Here is a 24,334-nt window from a genome sequence, read left to right as displayed (position 1 = left end):
TGAATGAATTCCCAGCTCACAGATCTAACGGGTTAGACTGGAGTGAAAAAAAAAACACACAAAAAGAAAGTTGTTTCAGGCAGGCATGCAAAGGCAGCAAGAAATGATAGCCAACAGACGGTAGAGAGAGACTAGTTTTAAAAGGAGACAAACATAAAAACACTAGGAGATTAGAACACCCGCACAGATCTCATAAAGAACCAACAGTCATAAGATGAGGTAAGATAATGTGTGTATTTCATGTGCTCTGACTGGGAAGTGATATAATTTCATTTACTTTAACCATGCTTATGAATGTTTGTATGCATGTAAATTGATAGGTATGTATGTGTATTACACATGGAAGCTTAAAGGGAAAGAGCCTTTCAATTTAGAAAATTACACTCTACTATTAGGCCATCACTTAAAAACTTTAGGACCAATCATAATACTATCAATTCCCACTTAGGTATTTGGGCCATTGTCCATTTCTTAGGCATCTGTAGATACGAAGAAACCAGCATGTGAGGTTAAAAAGCTGCATAAAAAACACATGCATGTTTGCAGTAACATACCATGAAATTAAGTTAATAAATTATTTACAAATGCTTATTTACAGAATGCAAAATAAAGTTAATACTTGAAACCCTCTTTCATCTGTTTACACCTCACGTTTAAACACTGTCAGATCTTTCCTTTGCATAATTATTCCCTTGATAACTGTAAAAACTCAAAGGACTTCTAACGCTCTTACAAGTTTTTCACCGCATCACTGTCTATACAGGCCAAAGACTGGGAAAAAGCTAGATGTTCACCAAGTGGGGAATGATTCAGCGCATTCTGGCATGTCCCCATCATGAAATATCGTGTAGCCATAAGACAGAATGAAGAAACGCTTTATGTACTGATATGAAATGGTGGGATGGTAAATGGAAAAAGTAAGACGTATGTCTATATTACATTTCCCTTGGTGGGAACTAATAGACATATGTCCCACTACAAATGGGCAACACCTCTAGAAGGACCCACAGGAAGCTTAACACTGGTGTCCCCCGGAAGAGGAACTGGGTGGCTGGAGGACGGGGGTGGGAGGGAGGCTTTTCACAGACACCCTTTTACACCTTCTGAGTTTTAAACCATGTCAATGCGTTACTCATTTTAAAAAAAAATTTAATTTTTCAGGTTTATCATAGAATTTGTATGCATTTGGCTTACCATCATCTGATCACAAAATTTATCATTGAAGGAGTTTGGGAAGAGCCTGGTCACCGAGGTCAGACGATTCACGACGTTCAGTGTCAAGCTCCGATAATCCCCCAGCATCATCAACAAAGGTCTCATATGAGTATGGATTTGATCTACTTCTATGGTAGCACCTTCTAAAAACTATTTTAAAAAAAGGTTACAAAGGAAAACAGATATCAGAGTATACTTCATAACAGAATGGAACTCATCTTCAACTCTAGCAGCAAGTTTTTGCTTTGCTTGGGAAAATGGAGTATTAAACCGTATATATTCCAGAAGTTTATGAGGAAATGAGGAAGACTAGTCATTACTGTTTACTTTTTAAAGGGCTCAGGGTGACTATGAAACAGATAGAGACACTATTACAATCCGGTATGTTATTAACCACAGGCCGACTCCCAGGATACAGACAAGGTCAACAGGAAGAACTCAACGCAGAACTCACACCCGCCCAGCCCCCTCGCTCACCTTTCTCATACAGGCTTCCCCGGCCTCCTGGAGCTCACTGTTGGTTGAATTAAGGGCTTTGAAGAGGGCAGCGATGATCTTCTCTCTGGACTGAGGAAGGTAATTGCAGGCAGCAAGCGCATCTTTAGGGAGAGAAATCAATATAATTTTCATCATTAGCCTGAAAAACGTACAATTTCCTAGTCTAAAGGCTCTTACCAATCAACAAATATATGAGTCACTAAACTTCTTTCCTAGTATCTGGCCTCTTGAAAGACAAAAGAATGCACGGCCTTCTACCCACAGGCTCACTATTATCTAAGAATGAACACTATTATCTAAGAAGGCAACAGCCTGCCAGAAAGTCCATGATAAATCTTACTGCCCAGATAAGATGAAGAAGGGCTGAAGGAGAGAAACAATGGGAAAACAAGGGTTGAAGGGGGTCCCCAATGCACCCATGCCCCCAAGACATCCTCACAGGTGAGAGCACGGCTGACCTGTGGGCGGACGCATGTTGAATTAGCCGAGGGTAGAGCCTCAGACTCTGGTGATGAAGAAAACAGACACACACAGCCCAGTGTCTCTCCACTATCCAAGTCTAATCAGGTGGTCTCCTCCCAACTTGGGGAGTTAAAGGCTTTGAATATGCAAATATCCTTAGGCAACGCGACATGCCTCCAGCCTCTATGTTAAAGGTTAGTTAAGGGGTAACACTGTAGCAAGAGCAATGCCCGCGGTTAGTTAAGGGGTAACACTGTAGCAAGAGCAATGCCCATGCGGGCTGACAGGCCCGCCTGAGAGGCACCCACCAGGAAGTGGGAGAAGCTCCCAGTGCCCCACCCACCCCAACTCTGGCTAGCTGTGTCTTGAGCCCCATCCTCAAGCTCAAGTATTATGGTCTGCCTCTCAGCTGCTCTACCTCTAATTCAAGGAGGATTCTGGTAATATTTTATTAAGTGTATAAAAGTCAACAAGAGACAAAGTCAACTAAGCAACTTGTATTGGGTATTTATCAAAAAAGGGGGAAAAGACTGTTTCTAAGCATGAGGGTGAGTACTGACCTAGTATACGTTCCTAAACTATGTACAATTCCTGTGCTAAACAATGATAATACATTCTTAATGAAAGCCTAGAGACAGCAGGAGTCTCAAATGCTTCTGAATCATTAAAAAGTTTAAAAAGGTCTAAAAACTCCGATTCAGATGAAAATGGCAAGATAGGAATGGTATGACAACTCTCTTAAACCAGAATATTAGAGAGATACATACTTTAGAGATATATATAGTTTCCATAAGACAGCTATAAAGAGTTTACTATAGAGTAAAATCCAGTTTATTAGAGTAAAAAAAAATTATTTAAATCCTAGCAATCTATATAATCCATTGACATCTTACTATGTAGTTTGGTAAATATACAAACATAACTTTTTCTTATTCCACCTTAAAAAAGACCACAAAAAGTCAGAAAAATTAGACAACAAAAAAATGCCACTGTCTCCCTTCACTTTTGTACCCCGTAACTTGTCTCAGATTTACATGAACTTACTTAAGGCTGCAATTCGTAAAGGTACGAGTGACGGAAGGCTTTTATAACAGGGCAGTTTTGTCAAAGCTGAATCTTCAGCCTCACACAAATTCAAGAGCTGCAAAAGACAGAACTTAATTTAGCCTCTGCTCTCACTGTGAAGACACAATAACCTTGCAAGTAACAGAACACAGCGATCTGCCACACACAACATGATTAACAATCTAAACCCAAATCCCAAAGCATTTAAGTATCGAAATGTGCTCGAGGTTCCTTATTCTAAAGCAAAACCCAGTCAACCTCTGTGACACTTTCTGACCCACTCTGTATACCATGATGTTTTTTCTTTACGCAGAGGATCACTTTATCTAAACGCAAATTCCAAGATGGCGGGTACAACTCCACCTTGTTCAGAGCTGCTTCCCAATGCCTTGGGCCAGAGCCCAAGAAACATACATGTTATAATTCAAGAGTTTGAGCAGTAATCCTTTTTTTTTTCTTTCTTTTCAAGTACAGAGAAGCATAAGCAGGAAGTATTTCACTGGAAATACCGTAATGCAGATACTCCAGTGGCTAGCCTTCCAGACACTTTAACAGACCAGTACACATTTAAATATCTAATATCTAAAATATTATATATGGTGTTCTATTACTACTTTCCCCTTCTATTGACATCCTGGAAAATGGTACCGATTTTTCCCTTAAAGATTCCTACCTAGTAAAAGATTTAAAACCGTAGAGGAGGATATATAGAGAAAAGCGTTTCAACCACCCACCCTATTGCACTCCCCAGAGGAAACCTTCGGTAACACTCTCCTCATATGTAACATGTTTGTATACACACACATATATAGATCCCTCTGCCCTTATGTAGAAGAGTGAGCATCATTAGAAAGCCAGACTTCCAAACGTGGCCACACCAGGATCACCTGGGAAGTTTTTAGGCAGTAGATTCCCAGGTCTGACCCCAAATCTACTGAACCTAAATCTTCGGGAAGAGGACTCAAGAGTTTCTATTTTCCGAAAGATCCTCACATGATTTGATGCAGCTGGTATCCTGATAAACACTTGCAAAACCAGTTTAGATTCCCGAAATTTAAACACTCACTACCAGTTTCTGGTCTCCAGGTCCATGAGGAATTTTCCACATAGGTTACAACACATCTGCCTCTGAAGCCCCCAAAGGCAAGCTCCCCCCTCCCATTCTCCAGGGGCTCTCCTGGACCTTCCATCAAACCTTCTGAGTGATGTTACACAAGGGATATAACAAGGTATAAATGATCTCAGCTAGAACACATGATCAATGACCTTATACCCAAGCAAAAACATAGGACTTAAAGAATCAAGAGGTAAATTTTTCATAATTGGAAATTCAGACTTCGCGTGGATAAGGAAGAGTTTGCTTCCTCATGACTTCTGCCTCAGTTACTCTGACGATGCCTCCAGAAGTATTATTCATGCCTCATAAAAATTTCAGATTGGCACTAATCAACAGCCCATTACAGAGTCGAAGAATTAATGCTTATAATTTGACTGTATTTATAGTTTAATTTCTATTTATCACTGTCTAATTTCATCCCACACTGTAATATTTACGGTGACAAATACTTATAAAGTGTCATCCACCACCGCCTGTTATCTTGGGTCAAGGGGCAAGTCAAGTCCACTAAACAAGAGCCCAGCAGGACAGTGGAGTGATTAGAAACCAGGCTCTAAAAACAACTGTGGTGGTTCCACCCTAAGCTCTCCAGCTCACCTGCTCTGTAGTTTTAGGTGCCTAACAAACCCTACGGCTCAGATTCTGCATCTTCAAAATGAGAACCATCAGTATCTGTACTTCATGGGGTGCTACCAGAACGAGGTAAGGGCATTCACGTGAAGTGAGTTCTCAACTGCAAACGGCACATTCAAGTGATTGATAAATTCAGTAAACTGGGCACCTGCTGATATGAGAGTGATTAAGGTAGATGCTACAGTCTTATCTCTAGAATACAAGCTCAAGGTCCTGAAGAGCAAGGCTCCCTGTGGAGGGCTAAGAGAGCTCGAAGGACTCAGAAACCCCCCACATTCTACAGGACATCTCCAGTCACCATGCCTACCCTCCTTGCCAATCCCGGACGTAACCTACCTGTGCCGGGGCCTGAGCCAGGCGATGGCCGGTTACCATGGTCACCGCCCGTGCCTTCTGAGTGCTGCCTGACCAGTCTTCGTGCACAAAGACAGGTTACCAGACACACGTCATCACCATCCACACCACGCCGTACCACCACCCCCCTACCTCTGTGTAGAACACCTTATGCTCCACCACGTTAAGGTCCATTGTGAAGAGCCTGGGCTGCAACGTGGTACAGAACGTGTTCCCCTCCATCAGACCAATCTGCGCGTTGGCAGGCTGGTGTCGGAGCAAATGCTTCTTAGGTGGGACCATATCCTGGAGAACCTGGGAGAGGCAGGGAGGAAGCATCACTGACCAGCCGCCCCTCAGAAAGCAAACACCTCTCATCACAATGTTCTAAGCCAATGAGCAATTTGAAAACCATAACTGAAATCAAAAGTTATCACAGACGTCCTTTAGTTAGGAAAGGGAGGCTCTGTTTCATATGCTGACACTGGGTCATGGAAAGATGCACGTCAGATACGTTTAATTCCTACGGGTCCAGAGTAACCTCTCTCACAACCACCACCACCAAAACAAGAACAGGACCATCAGGTTGTGCTCTACAGGCCCAGGAAACCAGCACTCTACTCCCTTGACACTCACAATTACCGATACAGATGTTAACATAAGCACGTTGCTGTCTGCATATCTGAGATCACAAAGAGCATATGTAATAGCACTCTGTTTACTAGACACAAAATTACAAATTCCATATTATTGGAACTAGGTTCCAATAACCCTAGTTTGGTGACAGACGTCTCACCTCCTTATGGGGTTCCATTATCACGGTCACGCTTTTCCCAGTGACCTGGGCCAGCACCTGCAGGGAGTGCATAGCCTGCTTCCTCACGGTCGAGTTTGGAGACGTGACTTCCCGAACCAGGTCGTGGGTCACGTGGTGGAAGGACTTCTCCTGGGCCGCCATGATCTCCTCAGCCCTCTCCTCGTCCTTCAGGGGCGTCGCACACCTCATCAGAAGCTGCTCCAGGGTGGTCTTGGCCATGGCGACTGCCCCATTGGAAACCTGCAGGCCAGGGACTCCTTAGCACGAAAGGGGGCGATGCTGCCCACAGCACCCACGTCTCCTGCACACACTCCCCCCAACAAACGCTGTCACTGGGGGCGCACGCCCCTCACGCCAGCTAATGTATCAAGCCTGCTTCATGAACGTCTGCAAGATATTCCGGTAGCTAACTCTCCTGTTCATAGGTAATTTCTGTCTGTCATTCAGAAAAGAAAATGCGGATCTAGACTTGATCCTTGTGTTTACCGAATGGATTTAAGCAGGCAATGCCCACCATCTTCTATATGTTTGTGTTATTTCTGCGCAGAGGTTCATAAAGAACGCGACTCCTATAGAAACTTCTAGCCAGTTAAGTACTCTGGCCAGGGGCTGTTCATCAAGACAGACAAGTATTTAGATCCTCAGAGAAAGAGAACCTGAGGGCTCTGATCTGTCCTTTCACTGAAGATGCTGTAATGTTTTCTAAGCTTCTAGGACAGCATATTTGCGGAACTGTCTGAAACCAACTGTGCTCCAGGCAAACCAGCATCTTGAAGCAGGATGGTTAGGTTTGGGGTCACCCATCACCTACCTCTCCAGTCAAGTCCATCATGACAAAGAGAAGAGCTTTGAGGAAGGTTTGTTGGTTCTGCAGAACCCAAGTGAGAGGCAGCCGCTCCATGAGGAACTTAATGGACACCACACCCCCCAGCTTTGCGTACCAGGCCTGCTCGTAGCAGCACGCGCACAAGCGTTCCACGATATAAGAGAAGAGGGGCAGCTGGCACGCCTGGAGAAAAACGCACACAACCCGCACGGTGTTACTCAGTTCCCACACTATGAGTGACTTCTAGAACAACTGCCCTCAAGCACAAACACGCCCACACAGACCTCAGTCCTTCCTCACCCTCTCCTTTGAGCCCAGGATGATGCTCGCAACGTCAAATATCACAGCGAGGGCCACCTCCCCGATCTTGCAAAGTTCCTTCTCTTCATACGCCATACAAATAGCTATCGCATCAATGAGGACCAAGGGGTCCATCCCTTTCGACCCGTTTTCTTCACTGTGAAACATGGCGGTGCTGGGCTGGCTGCCCACCTGGTAGCAGGGGAGCAAGAAGGGACCTGAAGGAGAGGCAGAGGGCACGAGGGAAAGTCGGGTTTAGCTCCACAAACATCCTCGTCCCTCAAATTGCAAAACAACCTCGTGTTTTTCCTTGAGGTTAGGAATTTAATAAAAGCCCAACCCTGGTACTCCAGACCAACTGCTGGTAAACTGCAGTTATTTATAAACTAAGTGATCTGACTTGCACTAAGGCTATTTTTCTGAGTGTTTTCCATTACACACTGATATTTTCACACTTTCTCAATCCCAATTCAAAGATGTATCAGTTTAAAATGAGAACCGCAATCAGGTATCTTCTTTAAAAAAATTATTAGCGAGGCCAAGAGGTACAATATGGGAATGACCATGGGTTATGCTCTGGACACTCCTGACATACAAGTAACAGTAAAAAGCAACAACATCCACCTACAAAACCTAACCCACACAGAGAACAGACTGCCAGCAACTATTCATTCATACCTGGCAGGCACCCAGCATGGGGCAACATGGGAGTTACTGAGAAGCGGACAGGTCTGCTGGAAACACTGAGAAACAACCTAAGTGTTAAACTGTACAGCACTGACTGTCCAGGCAGGAAGAGTTATAAAAAAGGAGGGGAAGTTCTGTGTTCTGCAGTGTCGGGAGAAAACTACTTGTCGATCTAGGGTGAGGGGCTCCGAGGACCAAAGTGCTACTCAAGTGTGCGTGCCCACTGACCAGCACTGAGATTAAGGTGAGAGTAAGTGTTCAGAAACTTAGCCATTGGCACTGTGGTGACCTTTTTGCTGTCTCTTCCAAAATCACCTGTCTGCAGTGGCTTAGAAACACAGAGACAAACAAAATGGGTCCTTCACCACCCAGAGCCTGGGAGCCCGGAGCAGAGGTGAGGGGCGCCCAGGCAGGACGACCCCGGGGGCAGAGGGGGCAGAGCCTGGGGGCCGAGGAGCAGAGCGGAGGTGGAGCCTTGGAAGCGCCACCAAGGACAGGGGGCCAGCAAGGGGTGACCTCGAACTGTCCCTGTTCTACACACAGAGGGTCCAAAAGTACTCAGCCCCCAGGATGAAAAACAGAGGCCCAAAATGTTAAACTCAGTGTATTTTATAGGTAACACTTGGTGACAATTCTCAAGTGAATACAGCGCCCACCGCTGACATACCAACTCTCTCTGTCAATGGTATGAGTGGAAAACTATGAAACAAAAGCCAAAAACCAATCAGCCAAGCTCAGCTTCTCTGAAACACAGCGCCCGACCGAGTTTTTGAAGCTCCCCGAAGGCCTCAGCCCACCACTTCTCTGTCCCACTCACCGCACTGCTGGGCAACTGCCACCATCGTGTAGTGGCGAATCAAGCTGGCTACAAAGGGCAGGGCACTGGGCCGGAGGTCTTTAATGACAGCGGACATGAACGCCCCGGTCAGAGCCTGCTCAAACGTCTTCCGAGCTGGAGTGTCTTGAGCTTTGTAGCGATGAGATATGATGACATTGGGTATGGTCTTTTCTGTAAAGCTGCACGACAACAATTAAATCCATCATCACGACACTCAAGTCCTGAGCCAATGATTCCACTACAACTTACTTATTTTCAACCTGCCCACTTTCCTCTTGTGCAGATAGGCCTGAGTGAGTTAATTTCTCTGCTTTAATTTCAGCAACACTTTGGAATCAAACATGATGAATTTCATGATGAATGTTTATAGCCAATGGTTCAAGGGACACCAAATACGTTCTACCTAATATGAGCACAGGTAATGAATCAGAGGTAAATTACAAAAGGACAGCACATTCAATATTTTTGTAATTATTTTCTATTTTAAGCAATTTGATGTTTGATGTTAATCTTTTATAATTAAATAAGCCAAATTGTAAGAAGTATCAATGATCAAAGAGAGGTGAAAAAAGCTATTACTTAAAGGCAACTGTATACCTTTTATATGTTGAAAAATTACACCGCTAGGTACAGAATCAAATGGGGCTATGGGTCTAAAAGGATTTACTGCCAATTATATGAGATTAACTAAAACCCAAGAAAGCAGAGTCAGGGAAGCACACATCAAACACAAGGATAAGAAATGGTCATCAATATTTTTAAAATTTTTCGTTTCCTCCAACTATGAACAGGTCCAGATAACAGAAATTTCTTTCTGTGACCAGAGTCTGCCTCTAATATTTGCCCACTCACTCTCTGGCTCTGCCCCCAAAACTAATAAAATACACAGGCCCTTCATGTCCACGTGCAGCATCTTCAAACAGAGGGAAGAGTGGTGGCCACACTCCCCACCCCACACCTGAACGTCTCGTCTCCCCAGCTCTTTTCCAGATTGTAATCATGCTCTTTAAAAGGCCACTGGGTCCAACTAACCCAAACAGACATCTGAGTCCCACCATCCCCCCCGGCCTGCTCTTCCACACTGTTCCTGACACCCCAGTACATGCTCCTCTGGCTCAAGCCAAGAAAACCTGCGGTCAGCCAGAGTAAGTCATAGCCTTTCATCCACTTCCTGTGAAACTTAGGGCAAAATCTAAAGTCTTCTTGGTGTTCCCCTGAGGCCCTAACTCAGTCCCACCCCACCCCACTCTCCCTCCCGCCCAGCTCACTCCTTAGCCTGTGATGCATAGTAGCACGTATCACTAGCTGAAATACTATGCATTCGTTTCTTTCTGTTGTTGTCCGTCTATCCCACTAGAATATAAATTTCTTGAAGGCAAGGATGCAGTCTTATACACAAACCTTGAACAGAGCCTGGTTCTAGAAGGTACTCAATCTATGAATGCAGAGATGGAGAACGAACAGTCTTTATAAATAAGCGGGTCCTGAATATCCAAAGGGCAAAAAATAAACATGGACCCCTACTCCACTCCATTCACAAAAATTAATTCTAGAGGATAAAGATCAAAATGCAAAGGACAGAACTACAGAGCTTTTAGAAGATGATACAAGAGTATCTTCACGATGAGGATGCAGAAAATGATTTCTTACAAACAATATAATAAAAAGCATAAAACAAAAGGAAAAATTTATCACCTTGACAACAGTAATATCATGAACTTCTGTTTATCAAAAAATTCGGCTGAAAAGCTTAGAAACAATGAGCACACCTAGCAGAGAGACCTTGGTCTGTGTCCATTTCTTCAGGAGCCCTCATTCCTTTGATAGGGAATGGTGACTCAAGGGCTGGGGGAGAGAGGGCACGAGGTGAGCCAGAAACATCCTGCTGAGCTACAAAGGATGCTCAGAAACTGATGGGGACACGACACAGGAATACAGGAGCCAGCCAGGAGGGGCTCTCAGTGACTCAATCTAGACAATCTGGTCACCAAATTAATGGACTGTCACCCTTTAAATAAATTAAGAATCCATGAGTCCATACTACTATAAACAAATATGAAAGGAGATGGAAAAAGCTCTTCCTTTGTAAAAAAAAAAAAAAAAAGAGCACATGGAAGTAGAAAATCACCATTTTATATCCATACAAGAGAATATGATTCGGCAATGAAAAGGAGCAAACTACAGACAAATTTTGCATCATGGATGAGTTTCAAAAGCATTATGCTGGGACTTCCCTGGTGGCGCAGTGGTTAAGAATCCACCTGCCAATGCAGGGGACACAGGTTCAATCCCTGGGCCGGGAATATCCCACATGCCGCAGAGAAACTAAGCCCATGTGCCACAACTACTGAGCCTGTGCTCTAGAGCCCGCGAGCCTCAACTACTGAGCCCGCGTGCTGCCAACTACTGAAGCCTGTGTGCCTAGAGCCAGTGCTCCGCAACAAGAGGAGCCACTTCAATGAGAAGCCCGCACACCGCAATGAAGAGTAGCCCCTGCTCACCGCAACTAGAGAGAAAAGCCCGTGCACAGCAACGAAGACCCAACGCAGCCAAAAAATAAAAAAAATTTTTTCAAAATTATATTTAAAAAAAAAGGAACCGTACAATATGCAGCCCTGGGTTTGGCTTCTTTCCCTTAGCCTGGTGTTGGAAATGATCTATTCATCTTGGAACACGAGTCAGTAGTTCATTCCTTGTTACTGCTGAGATTTCGTTGTACCCACGCACCACGGATGACAGACATCTGGACTGTTTCCAGTCTATTATGATTCTTAAGGCTACAAGTTTCCCTCAAAATATAGCCTTAGCTGTACCCCAATTACATCTGACCACATATTGCCCTTTTCTTTGCTCTTCATTCCTGTGGGACTTCAAGCAACCATGCCACTTCACACTATTCTACATGTCTCTTAATTCTTTTTTAAATTTTTCATCTTTTTCTCTCTCTGCACACATTCTGGATAATTTCTTTTGACTTACCTCTTACCTAAAGATTCTCTTTCTGCTTTTTTTTCTTTAATCTGCTTGGGCAATTTTTATAAGGTTTGTAATTTCTTGGAGTGTTTTCAAGTTTGTCTTTCATTTATTTTAAACACAGCAGAAGCATAGTTATAACCTAGCTGTGGAGATCCTCACATCTGCAGTCTGAGCAGATCTCTTTCTGCTGATTCTGTGGGCTCTTATTCATGTTGCCTTACTTCCTTGTGCACTTGGCTATTTCTCACTGCTTTCTCTCCAATGCTCTTTCAACAACTGAGCACCTACTATATATCTGGCATTATCGTTGACGCTGTGAGAAACGTAAAAATACAAAGGGAAAACCTCTTCCCTGAAACCTATAACACAGAAAGATGACAAACATACATTACCACAAAAGATCATTATATAAAGGTCACAGCCTTAAGTGATATGACCGAAATAAAAATGTCACACAAAAGGATCACTCTGGACTGGAAAAGCAAAAGATCCCCTGAACACCTATCATGTGCAGGTGCTGCAAATGTAACGGTGAGCCGAAGGGAGAGAGGACTGACCCTTGATTCCTGAAGCTTGCGACCTAGTGGAGGAGGCAATACTAAAGGAGGATTACGACTGAGAGAAATTCTAACTCGCAAGCACCCAAGGTTCTTCCCATTTTCTCTAAAAGGCAAGAGAAGCATTGCTGGGAAAACAACATGTCATTTTCCTGAACTGAAGGAACATACTTAAAACACTAAGAGATCTGGGAGGTCCTCTCCATCCCTAATTTTCTGAAACAAGTTATGTCCCAGCACAGAGAATTAAATCACCAGCATACTTAGGGTGTGCCAGGAGCTGGTAGAGTGCGTGTTTATTGTCCTCCAGACTCATCATCGCCACCAGGAAGCACCTGATCACTTCCCACGCCTGCCTCCGGTAGTAGGGCTCCGTGTTGGCGCTCTTCAGGCAGTCCAGAGCCGTTTCAATGGCCTACAGCAAAGAAACGCAAAAACTGTAGTCTGTGCTGAAATGACATGACTCTGAAAAGCTTGCACGGAAAGCACATGCACCACCCAGAAGAACCTGAATGCATGCTTGCTCCTGAAGAGAGCACAGGGGGCCTGCAGACAGGCTAGGAGGTATTCTCCAAATGAAACCTCCAGAGGTGACAAAAGTATTATGACATAAAGAGCTGCCATGGTTCAAACTGAAATGGGATGTGGAGTTCACTAATTTCATGCTTAAGTAGCCAATGGGAGATTCCAGAAACTAAGTGAGCTCAGAAGGCCTCTTGTGGTAGACCTGCTGGATTAAACTACCATCTAAGTCGTCTCAGTTCAAAATTAAAAGATGACTTTCCTAAGCTTTTACTAAATTCTCTCTTTAAAAGAGGGTTTACTTCATTTTTTCAGAAAACCTACATAGCTACATACACATTTTATCCTTTTCATTAGGTTGACCAGGAAGGCAGGGAAGGAACAATCACACACAAAAAAACACTTGGAGTCTTTAACAGCTAAGATATTAATGTTAAAGATACTTATATACCTAGAAATCAAAGCCCTAATCTGTGTTAAAGATTAAAGATTTATCCCGGCCCCGTGTGAGGAACCAGAGCTGACCGGAGACGGGGGCCCCACCCTCCAGACACAGCCAGGCGACACAGCACAGAGGGTGACAAGGGCCCCTCACTGCATCACCCCCAGCTTGCGTGTCTGAGCTCTTCTGGGGCACCACAGAAGTGCCCTTTCTCCTGCTGCCTCTGACCTGCTCAGGGTTATGTAATAAATCATGCAAGGACAGTCTGAGAAGTGTTATTTTTAAGAATCAACATAACCTACGAGCCAATTACCTGTCCCTTCCTTGCCAACAAAGGGATTGTAAAGTATGCCAAAAGCAGAACTGTTGTCACGTAAATACACTGGCACTCGCCCTACTGGTCATTCCCTTCCCTGCTGGTTCCTTCAGCCCTGCAGGGTGTGCCAGGGCCCTCAGGATGCTACCTGCTGGGAAAAGGGCTCCGAGAGCACCACGGAGTCCCTGGGAGGGTCCAGGAAGACCAGGGAAGCTTGTCTTCAAAACCTGGTTTCTTCCATGCTTTAGATGCTTTGGGGAAGAACTACTTCTAAAGGGATTTTCTTGCTCTGCTTAATCTATGCAGAGGTCAAGTAAAAGTCAGATGTCTTAGTTTTCATTCTAACACCAACCTTGCCACTGACGGGGCTAAAACAAACAGAATCCTAACTTAAGGAAACGACCTAAAACGTGGCAACGGGCTAGATTCACAGTATGTTCACTGTGGTAATTTTCAAGGTAAAGACAGAATTTTAGTTGTATTTTCTTACAGGGAAACTAGTGTTTCTTTGGCAAGTATTTAGATAAAGGTTTTGAGGAGAAGCTAAGACTGGAAAGGGCAACACCATTCTATGGGGTGGGGCTGGGAGAGGGGTGGACACAATTTGTGTGCTTGAGAAACCTGGGGGGAAAGGTGTGTGTGCGTGCGTGCGTGTGCGTGCGTGCATGTGTGCGCGCAGGGGGGACAGGTGGACTGAGAGACGACGACAGGAAACGACTCCAGACTGACATTACCCATGATGGGTACCCTTCCTCACAAACGTTCAGTAAAGTCTGGCTTAAAAAAAAAAATTACAGAGATCACTACTGTGTGTAAACTCCTCACACAGAAAGGTAGACAAACTGAGCTCTACAATACAACGCGCCAGGACACGACAGAGTGAGCCGGAGCAAAAGGGGGGCTTTGAGCAGTTCCAGCCACAGGACAGGAGTTCAAGGATCCCAGCCAGCTCACTGAAATGGCTGAGTCGCTCAGATACACGTGAAAGGCTTCTATAAAACCCTTTCCAAAAATGCGAATTATATTAACGGCTAGGTAAGTGTTCTGAAAAGACATGGTAACAACAGCTGTTAGGCAGGCGGGAAGGCCGGTCATATAATAAAAAGGGGAAAGTCGAACGTGACAACGTAGACTGTGATAAATACAACCTTAGCTGTGTGACCAAGGACCAGGAGGGGTCAGCAAGGGGAAGGGGCGCTGCTCAGTAAGGATCAAGCAGAAGCAGCTGAGTGCTCTACAACACGCTGGGGACAGTCTGCTGATTTTTATACAAGGGCAGAGGCGTTCTAAAGGGCACACAGAGAGAAACCAAAGAGCTGTCCGTGGTGGGCTAAGGAGCCACGTCTGGATAGAGACTGGGAGAGAAGCAGGTACTCAGGCGTGACGGGAATGAGACAAGCACGGGACTAACCCGGGTTCTAAGTGACACAACATAAAACCTACTGGACATCAAAACAGACTAAGTGCAAGGCTGGGCTGGGCTGGGCTGGGCTGGGCGACCCCTCCTGGTCCACCAGGAAGGACGCACCTGCCCAAGGGTCCGATGTCCTCAGAGGCAACACCACCCCCTGGCCTCCTGGAGTGATGGAAGCTCCAACCGACCAAGCTGGGCCCCAATAAATCTTCATCTTCTTTGAGTTAGAAATTCCCACCCCAAAAGTATGTGTTCTATCTCCATGTTTTCAAATAGAAATTAAATGTCTTAAAATGAAACTTACAGTATCTTTAAGAAACTCCCAGAGACTCCAAAATTTACCTTCTCCATCGGGAGCTGAAGAGATGCTTTACAGTCAGAAAACTCCACTGTGATACTGGGGCCTTGAACTTCAGTCACGACGTAGTGCAGCTTCTGGGACTCCTTCAACATCTTCCTGTTACTGCCACCAAATTTACCAAGGACACGATAGGCCACGTGCGAAATGCTGTCTGCAGGGTTGCGTAAAGTGCGCCACAAAGCCTGAAAGTCAGCGCGCTTTCATTAACCCTCCGAGGCGATGCAGTCCCACGGTCCCCCAATCCCAACTCAAAAGTTATGCAAGCCTACACGGCAAAAACTCCTCCTCCCACCTCTGTCCCCCAAACACACAGTTCCCTTCTGGAAACCAACAATGCTAGTCAGGTGTGTCCTTCCAGAGAAATCGTATGACTTTACAGAAAATGCACATATAGATTATAAATGTTCTTCCATGCTCCTGCAGTACAAATGGTAGCATGTCATAAACAGTGCAGAGCTCAAAGGCAAGAAAACTGAACAACACATCGTTTGGGCAGATATACAAAATGGGATGGGGGAGCGGAGAGGAAAACACAATATGCTGGCACAGTTCTTGACCTTGGGTTAGATGGTGCCTTCTCAGGTTTTCACTTCTATTATTAGGCTTTATAACTTACAAACAGGATACATAAACTACCTTTTACATTTCAAATCTGATATCACAAAGGATAGTGAAGAGGGAAAAACAGTGATCATAAAGGGACCCGCATTACGGGAAAAATGAGTTATGTGTACCTTGTACTCACAATTAGTATAAGGAACAGAGACATACTCGATTGTTCGAAAATACTCTGTCAGTTTTCCCACACTTTTTCACCTAAATTATCATAAGCCCTGAAAATCACCATAGCTCACTAGTTAAACCTATTTTCTTAGACCACCTTCTGTAACAATGCCAGATATTAGTGTCCAACGACAGTCAACATAAAATCTTGGATCTCTTCTTAAAAGCAAAATTCCAATTTCTCTTACATTCCTGCAGGTCCAAAGAGGCGTCCCTTCATGACTGTCGAGAGACGTAATCTAAGACGCCTTACCCTCCACCTGGCCCACCCAAAGCTCAGGTACCCTCAGGAGAGGGGTCTTCTGCTTACCTCCCCAGCAGGGGTGGCACTGGGAACGGGAGGGTCCGATCTCCCAGCACTCGCACAGGTTCGTAGCGGGTTGACTGCACTCTGCCAGTTGTCCAGCAGGTAGGGTAACTGTGCCTCCAAAAGCAAGAAGCAGCCCTGACCCAATTCTCCCTGGGGCTGTCTGCCTCACAGAAGGGCAAGAGGCCCAAGAACCCATCCTTGCCTCCTCTTCCCACAGGGAGCTCACCCAGGCTTGGGTCGGGCCCACGGTCTGCCTTCCAGAACCAACGGTCCTGTTCTCCGCTCAGGCTCGAGAGTCAGTCAAGCCTCCAAATGACTGGACTTGGACTTGGAGGCTCCAACCCAACCTCTAGGCCATGCTCTCCTGCCTAGATGGAGCCCAAGATCTAAATTTCAGGACTGGCAGGCGAGTCCTGGTTGCAACTGCAACCTACTGTCCAGAGACTCCTGTACTTGAGTTACTGCCCATCACAGAGAGCTGGCATTCGGAATACCTACTTGGGGCCAAATACTCTACACCAAAGGGGCAGGTGAGTAAGCAACAGGCAGCCTGAATCTCGAACAATTACCAACCACATTACAAATCATTACCATCAGCAAAACATGAAGGAATAACCTGATACTCGACACTGAGCTCTAATGACCACAAAATATAAGATGGTTTCAAAACTGCCTCCTTTCTTATCTGCTCTGTTTCCTTTGGGGGTGGCCAGACAGCTAGCTCTACTTCCTTTACAAGTCTGCATCTCTACTGTGTAACTCGACATCTCTCCTGGATAGAGAGAGGATCCCCCTGGAAGAAGCAGCAGCCATTTAACACCTGCCTTGCCAACTCATCAACTTCACGAGAACGTGACACTGTGAAAGCCCTCTGAGAGGGGAGCAATACTGCAAAACAAGTATTCACTCAATACCTGCAATATTTATTTACATCGTTTCATAAGCCAGAAGACTCACACAGCAAGTTGAAGGCTATACCAGTAGCCCACCAGAGAGCAGGGAGCCCACCACTCCGCACGGCGAGCTCAACAGTGGCCAGTCACTTCTGAAACTGACAGCCTAAAATCCTCAATGAGAACTAGGTATGCAAGTCCCGGCGCCCCCTGCTGGCGGCACGGAAACGCAGACTTACCTGCATGAGCTCGGCGCGCACGGGCTGGATGTGGTCATAGAGGAAGTCAGGCTGCAGGTTGTCCACACACAACTCCAGAGTCCTCAGGCCTTGGCTGACCAACGTCTGCGACCCGTTGAGAGCCGACACCAAGGGGTCCATCAACATGGGCAGATAGGGCAGGAGCGAGCTCAGCCGCACGGGCACCGTGAGACACAGCTCCACGAAGAGGTCCTTCATGTGCTGCTTATGCAGGCCACTCTGCAGCATGTTCAGCCCTAAATAGGGTGTGAGGCCGTCAGGGGAAGTTACTTCCCAGACACGTGCCCAAGTTAACCGTACAGAATAAGTGACCCGCCTTTTCACATAAACATCAACCTGATAATAGGAAGGCTTTTTATGCCTTATAATTTCTGTATTAGCTAAATCTATTCTGTAACCGTACCCTGTGACCTCTTCCGTCTACCTTATTCATGGTGACAACAGCAGTCTGCACATAGTTTCAGTTACAATTAATATTATTTAATGTTGGTTAAATTAATTTAATATTAAGGACTAATAAATATTATACATCAAACTTTTAAAAATCATGTCATGCTATGAATAAGCCCAATCTAAAGAAACAGACTCCAATATGATGTGTCCATATCAAGCTTGATGTTTGTAACCTTTTGTGTTTTTTCAGATTTCCAGTAAACCACAGTTGATGTCTATGCTCTAAAATAAACATAAAAAAAAATCCACTTTCGGTTTTTATAAATGGGAGGAGCTTCCTGCTTATAAACACAACCCCCCAACTTTTCACGAGGGTAACCAAGTATTTACTGAGCCCCCTCCTAAGACATGTCAGATCAGGACCTGCCCACAGAACCTTAGAGACAAGTGGAAAGAGAAAAGCAAGTAACAGTGGCCGCAAACAAGGCACGTCCCAGGCAGCTGAGGCTGAAGAAAGAGGAGCTATCAGGGAAGGCATCACACAGCAGCCACACCAGATTCAGAGTCCAGAGGAGAAGGTGGAGGAGGAGAGGGCACGGCTAAGTTCCCAAGGAGGGGCTGCGCCTGAACAAAGCCAGGAGGGGAGAAGGCAGGCTGGGAAGAGCGCAGGGGGGAATCAGACTGATCGGAGCAGAGGGCGCAGGCTGGGGAAGACTGGGATGGGGCCAGGTACCGACGACAGAGCCTGACTACGGGCCTCCTTAAGCACCTGGCCTGGAGGACGCAGGGCCACGTTACATCCATCATTTGCAAGGATTTCCCAGTTGTGAAGATTCAATCCCTTGCCAAGCGCTCACCCTTACAAAAAAAAAAAAATTCCTAGGATAGTGTTTCTAGTCAGTTCATACCCGTAAACATTCACTGGACCCAATATCCCTTTTAGTTACATATCCCTTGAAAGCGTTCCGAACACACAGGAATCAAAGAATTCTGTCCATGCAAGTTAGCAACTAGATAAAAATATAAACACATTTTAATGTATTTTATATAAAGCTTATATCAGCTTGATAACTTGTTTTTTTCCCCTTCTTGTTCTGATTCTCTTTCAATCTAGGGATCCCTGATCTTACTAAACCACCTTCTAGAACTGCTTACACCAAACGCTACAAAAATGTAACAAAGTCCTAACCAGGGTAACTAAGACCTTCCAACTCCCATTCAACTCTGAGCAGGGAGAAGAACCCATCCCTTTAAAGATCCACTGCCTTTAAAGAGAGCAGGACACGGGGATGGACACACACACACACACACACACACACACACACACACTGCAGGGGACATGTACACACATCCCCTCACCATGACCTTCACCAGGTGCAGAGCAGGAACCCCAGCAACCAAGGGAAGCAAGACCCATGCACGCGCACAAGACTAAAAGGCAACCAGCATCACTGCGCTGACCTTGCAGGAGGTTTGGAAGGAGAGGCAAAAATTCCTGATACAGGAGATCATGGCTACCTCCCCCGATGGAGCGGAACAAGGCTCGAAGCAGCAGGAAATAGTTATAGGGCTCTTTGGCAGTCTGGGCGAGCTCCATTGAGCTGTTCACAATCTTGTGCAGGTGAGGCTGCAGGATGGAGAAAAGGCAGGTTAACAGGCTCTAAATGAGGAGTGTTCACTGCAGAAAGATAGAAATGGAAGGTAATTTTGATGAATTTATCCCAAAAGGAAAAACGAAACAAAAATTTTCCAACTTTTATTTGACTCAAAGTAATTTCTCTTAAAACATATGTACACTTCCACCAGTTTGGCTGTGAATGAAGCATTTACTAGGTTCCTATCTTACTATGTAGGTACATGATGCTGAGCAGACACTTTGCAACAGGAACTGGAGAGCCTGTGAGCTCTGCTGTTCTTGTGAACAGTCCTTCATGAGACCAAATAATCAAACAAGATGAGGGACTTCCCCGGTGGCACAGTGGTTAAGAATCCGCCTGCCAATGCAGGCGACACGGGTTCAATCCCTGGTCCGGGAAGATCCCACATGCCACAGAGCAACTAAGCCCGTGCGCCACAAATACCGAGCCTGCGCTCTAGAGCCCACGGGCCACAACTACTGAGCCCGTGTGCCACAAGTGCTGAGGCCCGTGCACCTAGAGCCCGCGCTCCACAACAAGAGAAGCCACCGCAACGAGAAGCCCGTGCACCACAACGAAGACTAGCCCACGCTCGCTGCAACTAGAGAAAGCCCGCACGTGGCAATGAAGACCCAATGCAGCCAAAAATAAATAAATAAATAAATAAATTTATAAAATAAAATAAACTTAAAAAAAAAATCAAACAAAATGAAAGAAGCCTGTTCCTTAACTATCAGAATGCAAAATGCAACCTAAAGGAACTGAAACTTCACTACCAAATACCATACATGCAAAGTTTGGAAGAACCTCAAGACATTTGAGATGGTAACGTTTTAGAAGACTTAATCGAAAAATGTGTTCACGAGCATTTTATTAGCTTATAGTAAGCTTAATCAACATTTTAAGACAGATTAGTTTTTTATCTTGTACTTCAAATCCTAGTTTTGACCTGTGACAGGTTAAGTTTGATGTGAATTTTTTTGTAGGTGTATTTAAAGTGAACTGTGAACTGTAAACTACCTGTATAGTCAGTGATACAATTACAAGTCTGTTACTGTATATGGCAAGATATATTTCTTTTATGGATAAAGATCCCGCATGCTGCGGAGCAACTAAGCCCGTGTGCCACAACTACTGAGCCTGCGCTCTAGAGCCCACGGGCCACAACTACTGAGCCCGTGTGCCACAAGTGCTGAGGCCCGTGCACCTAGAGCCCGCGCTCCACAACAAGAGAAGCCACCGCAACGAGAAGCCCGTGCACCACAACGAAGACTAGCCCACGCTCGCTGCAACTAGAGAAAGCCCGCACGTGGCAATGAAGACCCAATGCAGCCAAAAATAAATAAATAAATAAATTTATAAAATAAAATAAACTTAAAAAAAAAATCAAACAAAATGAAAGAAGCCTGTTCCTTAACTATCAGAATGCAAAATGCAACCTAAAGGAACTGAAACTTCACTACCAAATACCATACATGGCACGTGGCAATGAAGACCCAATGCAGCCAAAAATAAATAAATAAATAAATAAATTTATAAAATAAAATAAACTTAAAAAAAAAATCAAACAAAATGAAAGAAGCCTGTTCCTTAACTATCAGAATGCAAAATGCAACCTAAAGGAACTGAAACTTCACTACCAAATACCATACATGCAAAGTTTGGAAGAACCTCAAGACATTTGAGATGGTAACGTTTTAGAAGACTTAATCGAAAAATGTGTTCACGAGCATTTTATTAGCTTATAGTAAGCTTAATCAACATTTTAAGACAGATTAGTTTTTTATCTTGTACTTCAAATCCTAGTTTTGACCTGTGACAGGTTAAGTTTGATGTGAATTTTTTTGTAGGTGTATTTAAAGTGAACTGTGAACTGTAAACTACCTGTATAGTCAGTGATACAATTACAAGTCTGTTACTGTATATGGCAAGATATATTTCTTTTATGGATAAATCATATATATTAGTCTCAAGACAAAACGTTCTATGAAATTATTCTTTGAACATCTTTCTTGAACAATATTCCAAAACCCCATCATTAGACTGGTCTAATCTATTAGGTTTTATTCTCTTTTTTGTTGGTTGTTGTTCTACATAGTTGTCCCAGATATCGGCAAAAATGGAATTATTTGAAGATACCAAATTACGTGGACAGACTACTAATAAATATTTTATATCTTTCTAAAAATTTGAATATTTTCTTTTTATACTAACACAAAAGTAATGTCAAGGTTGTTGACAACTGATTACTATATAACTGAAAAAATGGAGGAAACTGTCACATAAAAGCACAAATTACTGGTGCTTTATATCACCACCTACATATTTACTTCAGAAAAAAATGGATCTTTTCCCCTATGGGAAAACATCTCTCTTCAGACAGAACTGATAATAGTCAACGTTCTACAGAAATGAAGTGGAAGAGAATTTTGATGAGGTTTTTGTTCCATCTGCTGCCTTTAGTGGATGATGTAACCATGCACTGGTTTCTGCCATTTGCTAGAATCAAATAAGTGATAAGATAAAATTAAACATATAGGATTAGTCGTCTATAAAAATGTGTTATGAGACACATCCCTGCCAGATGGTCTTCATAGAGGACACAAATTGGCTAGAGCTCTTGATTCAGAGGGGAAAAATGAACAAAAAGTCCTGAAATGGGATGTTTATGTGCTGCCACAGAAAACATGAACACAGAGAGAAGATGTGCTGTGGAAGACGGGTATGTGACGAGAACTGTTACACAGCCAACCATTTCCCATTGGATCTGAGAGGTAAGATGTTTTTTCCTCCTATATTCTTTTGCGTCACTCAATTAAAAAAAAAAAAAAAGCACGGTGTGCTCCCACACTAGTTGTGTGGTCCACACAAGAAATGAGTTTAAAAAAGAAAATCAGGGTGCCAAGACTAATGACAGCCCCTGCCTACCACGAGAGCTCTGAAGTGTTCATTTTGGATCAGGAGACAGATAGATTAAGTTCTGCTTTAGAAACACATGAAATGTTTTCTACACTTGGCCCTGATTCGTTGTAAACATTTATTAATTCAATATTACAATATTTATAAATATAAAGAGCAACTCCAGTTTCTGTTCAAAATGAAGAAAATTAAAAAGCAACAACAAAAAAACCCAAACACAATGCACAGTTTGGGTCTGAGTTTACCTTTAGCATTTGTTCGTTTTCAGCTGCGAAGAGGGAGACGGAGCCAAAGACCAACTTGAACAGCTTGAGGTACAGGTTGGAGAGCTCCACATTGGAGCCCATTTCTGGCAGGCGGTCCAGGAGATATTCCACCAGAATTGTAGCAAACAGAGCAGAGGTAGTAGGATTTGCCAAGAAGGAATTGGCAACAATCTTTCAAAACAAGAAACACATGTGACAAAAATTGTTACTTCCAAAAAAAAAATCCCACAAGGACTCAGAGGCAAAAAATATACAAATCAATTTTCACTGCAAAGTAAAGGAGCTGTTACAGTGGAGGATTACTGGACTGAATGTCAATATTATGACACAGTATGAGTGTGTTTCGTGTTTGTCAACTTGGGCATGTTACTTAACTTCTTGTCTCATATGTAAAATGGGATAGTAGCAGTATTGTCGGGAAATTATGTGAGATAGTATATGTAATCTAGAGCACTTAGAATGAAAAGAAAACTACCATATGGCAATTGTATCAGTTATCTATTACTCTGTAACAAATTACCCCAAAGTGCAATGGCTTAAAACAACACACATTATTTCACAGTTTAAAAAAAAAAAAAAATCATTACTTCCCCAAAGCAGATTTAAGAAAAAATAATGAACTTTCCAAAATTACAAAATCAAATCTGTATCAGACACTTCAGGAAATGAATTATCCACCAAAAGAAAAAAAAACGATTTGAGCACTGAGTGGAGTTCACCTAAGTACTTAATCTGTCATTTTATCGTCACCGTCAAGGACCAAGAGCCTACATCTAACACGTATTTAATTTCTACTATGAAAGGAAGTGGTCCAAAGCATCTTAAACTTTTGAAAATTTTTCTTTACTACAGCCTAATAGTTCTCTAAATTTTGCTCTACAAGCACCATCCTTAGGCATATCACTTAGAAAATAAAAGGAACACCAAGTATTCGACACACGTTGAAAGAACATGAGAAAAGCGTGTCATACCTGAAGAGCGTAATTTTTTGAGATTCTTTCCACCATATAAGGGACTGTAGTCTGAAAGATTTCTTTAAACGTTAATGGGTTCATCATCGTGAAGACGCCAGCAAAGTGCTCCAACACCTCCTTCTCTTCCTTCATTCTAACAGTTTGGCAGTTTGCTACTCGAATGTATGTCTGCCCATTTCCTGCTATCTGGACCTAGCACAGGAAAAAAAAAAACACACGGGAATTAAAACTGAATATCTCTGAATATATTCCAATACACAATCAGACCAACTGCATACTTAAAACAGAGTATTTGAATTAGATAACAAACCTCCGCCACCTCCCCCCTCCCAAATCTTTTAAGTTCTCTATTCTCACCTTAAATTTGCAAAAAAAAAAAAAAAAAAAAAAAAAAAAAAGACCTCAAAAAACAAAAACCTTCATTAGGTGTTCAAAACAGTAAGAAATTTAGTAAAATTAAATATCGTTTCTATTGCATTCCCTTTACACCATCAGCCCCTCAAAATACACTGACACTTAC

The 24,334-nt window shown here is 43.7% G+C and overlaps 1 protein-coding gene across 11 annotated transcripts in view; it reads right to left on the bottom strand.

Annotated features, from left to right (window-relative positions):
- TRRAP (transformation/transcription domain associated protein) overlaps nucleotides 1–24,334 on the bottom strand; it is a 112,466-nt gene that overhangs the window by 65,753 nt on the left and 22,379 nt on the right. For 10 of the 11 annotated variants that reach the window (XR_008619436.1, XM_028500108.2, XM_024118908.2 and 7 more), the window contains exons 17-30: nucleotides 23,812–24,006; nucleotides 22,820–23,011; nucleotides 19,480–19,645; nucleotides 17,605–17,861; nucleotides 15,361–15,561; nucleotides 12,588–12,739; nucleotides 8,771–8,970; nucleotides 7,267–7,484; nucleotides 6,952–7,149; nucleotides 6,120–6,380; nucleotides 5,477–5,638; nucleotides 3,220–3,316; nucleotides 1,693–1,814; nucleotides 1,195–1,365 (exon numbers count right to left, since the gene is read on the bottom strand). Coding sequence is in view for 10 of the 11 variants with exons in the window: in XM_028500108.2 (XP_028355909.1) it covers nucleotides 1,195–1,365; nucleotides 1,693–1,814; nucleotides 3,220–3,316; nucleotides 5,477–5,638; nucleotides 6,120–6,380; nucleotides 6,952–7,149; nucleotides 7,267–7,484; nucleotides 8,771–8,970; nucleotides 12,588–12,739; nucleotides 15,361–15,561; nucleotides 17,605–17,861; nucleotides 19,480–19,645; nucleotides 22,820–23,011; nucleotides 23,812–24,006 (2,592 nt within the window). In the remaining variant the exon portion in view is untranslated. The remainder of the gene's footprint in view (nucleotides 1–1,194; nucleotides 1,366–1,692; nucleotides 1,815–3,219; nucleotides 3,317–5,476; nucleotides 5,639–6,119; nucleotides 6,381–6,951; nucleotides 7,150–7,266; nucleotides 7,485–8,770; nucleotides 8,971–12,587; nucleotides 12,740–15,360; nucleotides 15,562–17,604; nucleotides 17,862–19,479; nucleotides 19,646–22,819; nucleotides 23,012–23,811; nucleotides 24,007–24,334) is intronic. The other variant, XM_028500111.2, reaches the window with a different exon arrangement.

The sequence above is a fragment of the Physeter macrocephalus genome, chromosome 14 (genome assembly GCF_002837175.3).
Source record: "Physeter macrocephalus isolate SW-GA chromosome 14, ASM283717v5, whole genome shotgun sequence".
NCBI classification, from domain to species: Eukaryota; Metazoa; Chordata; class Mammalia; order Artiodactyla; family Physeteridae; genus Physeter; species Physeter macrocephalus.
The sequence above is the reverse complement of the archived record's forward strand: the minus strand, read 5'-3'. Positions and strand labels throughout refer to the sequence as shown.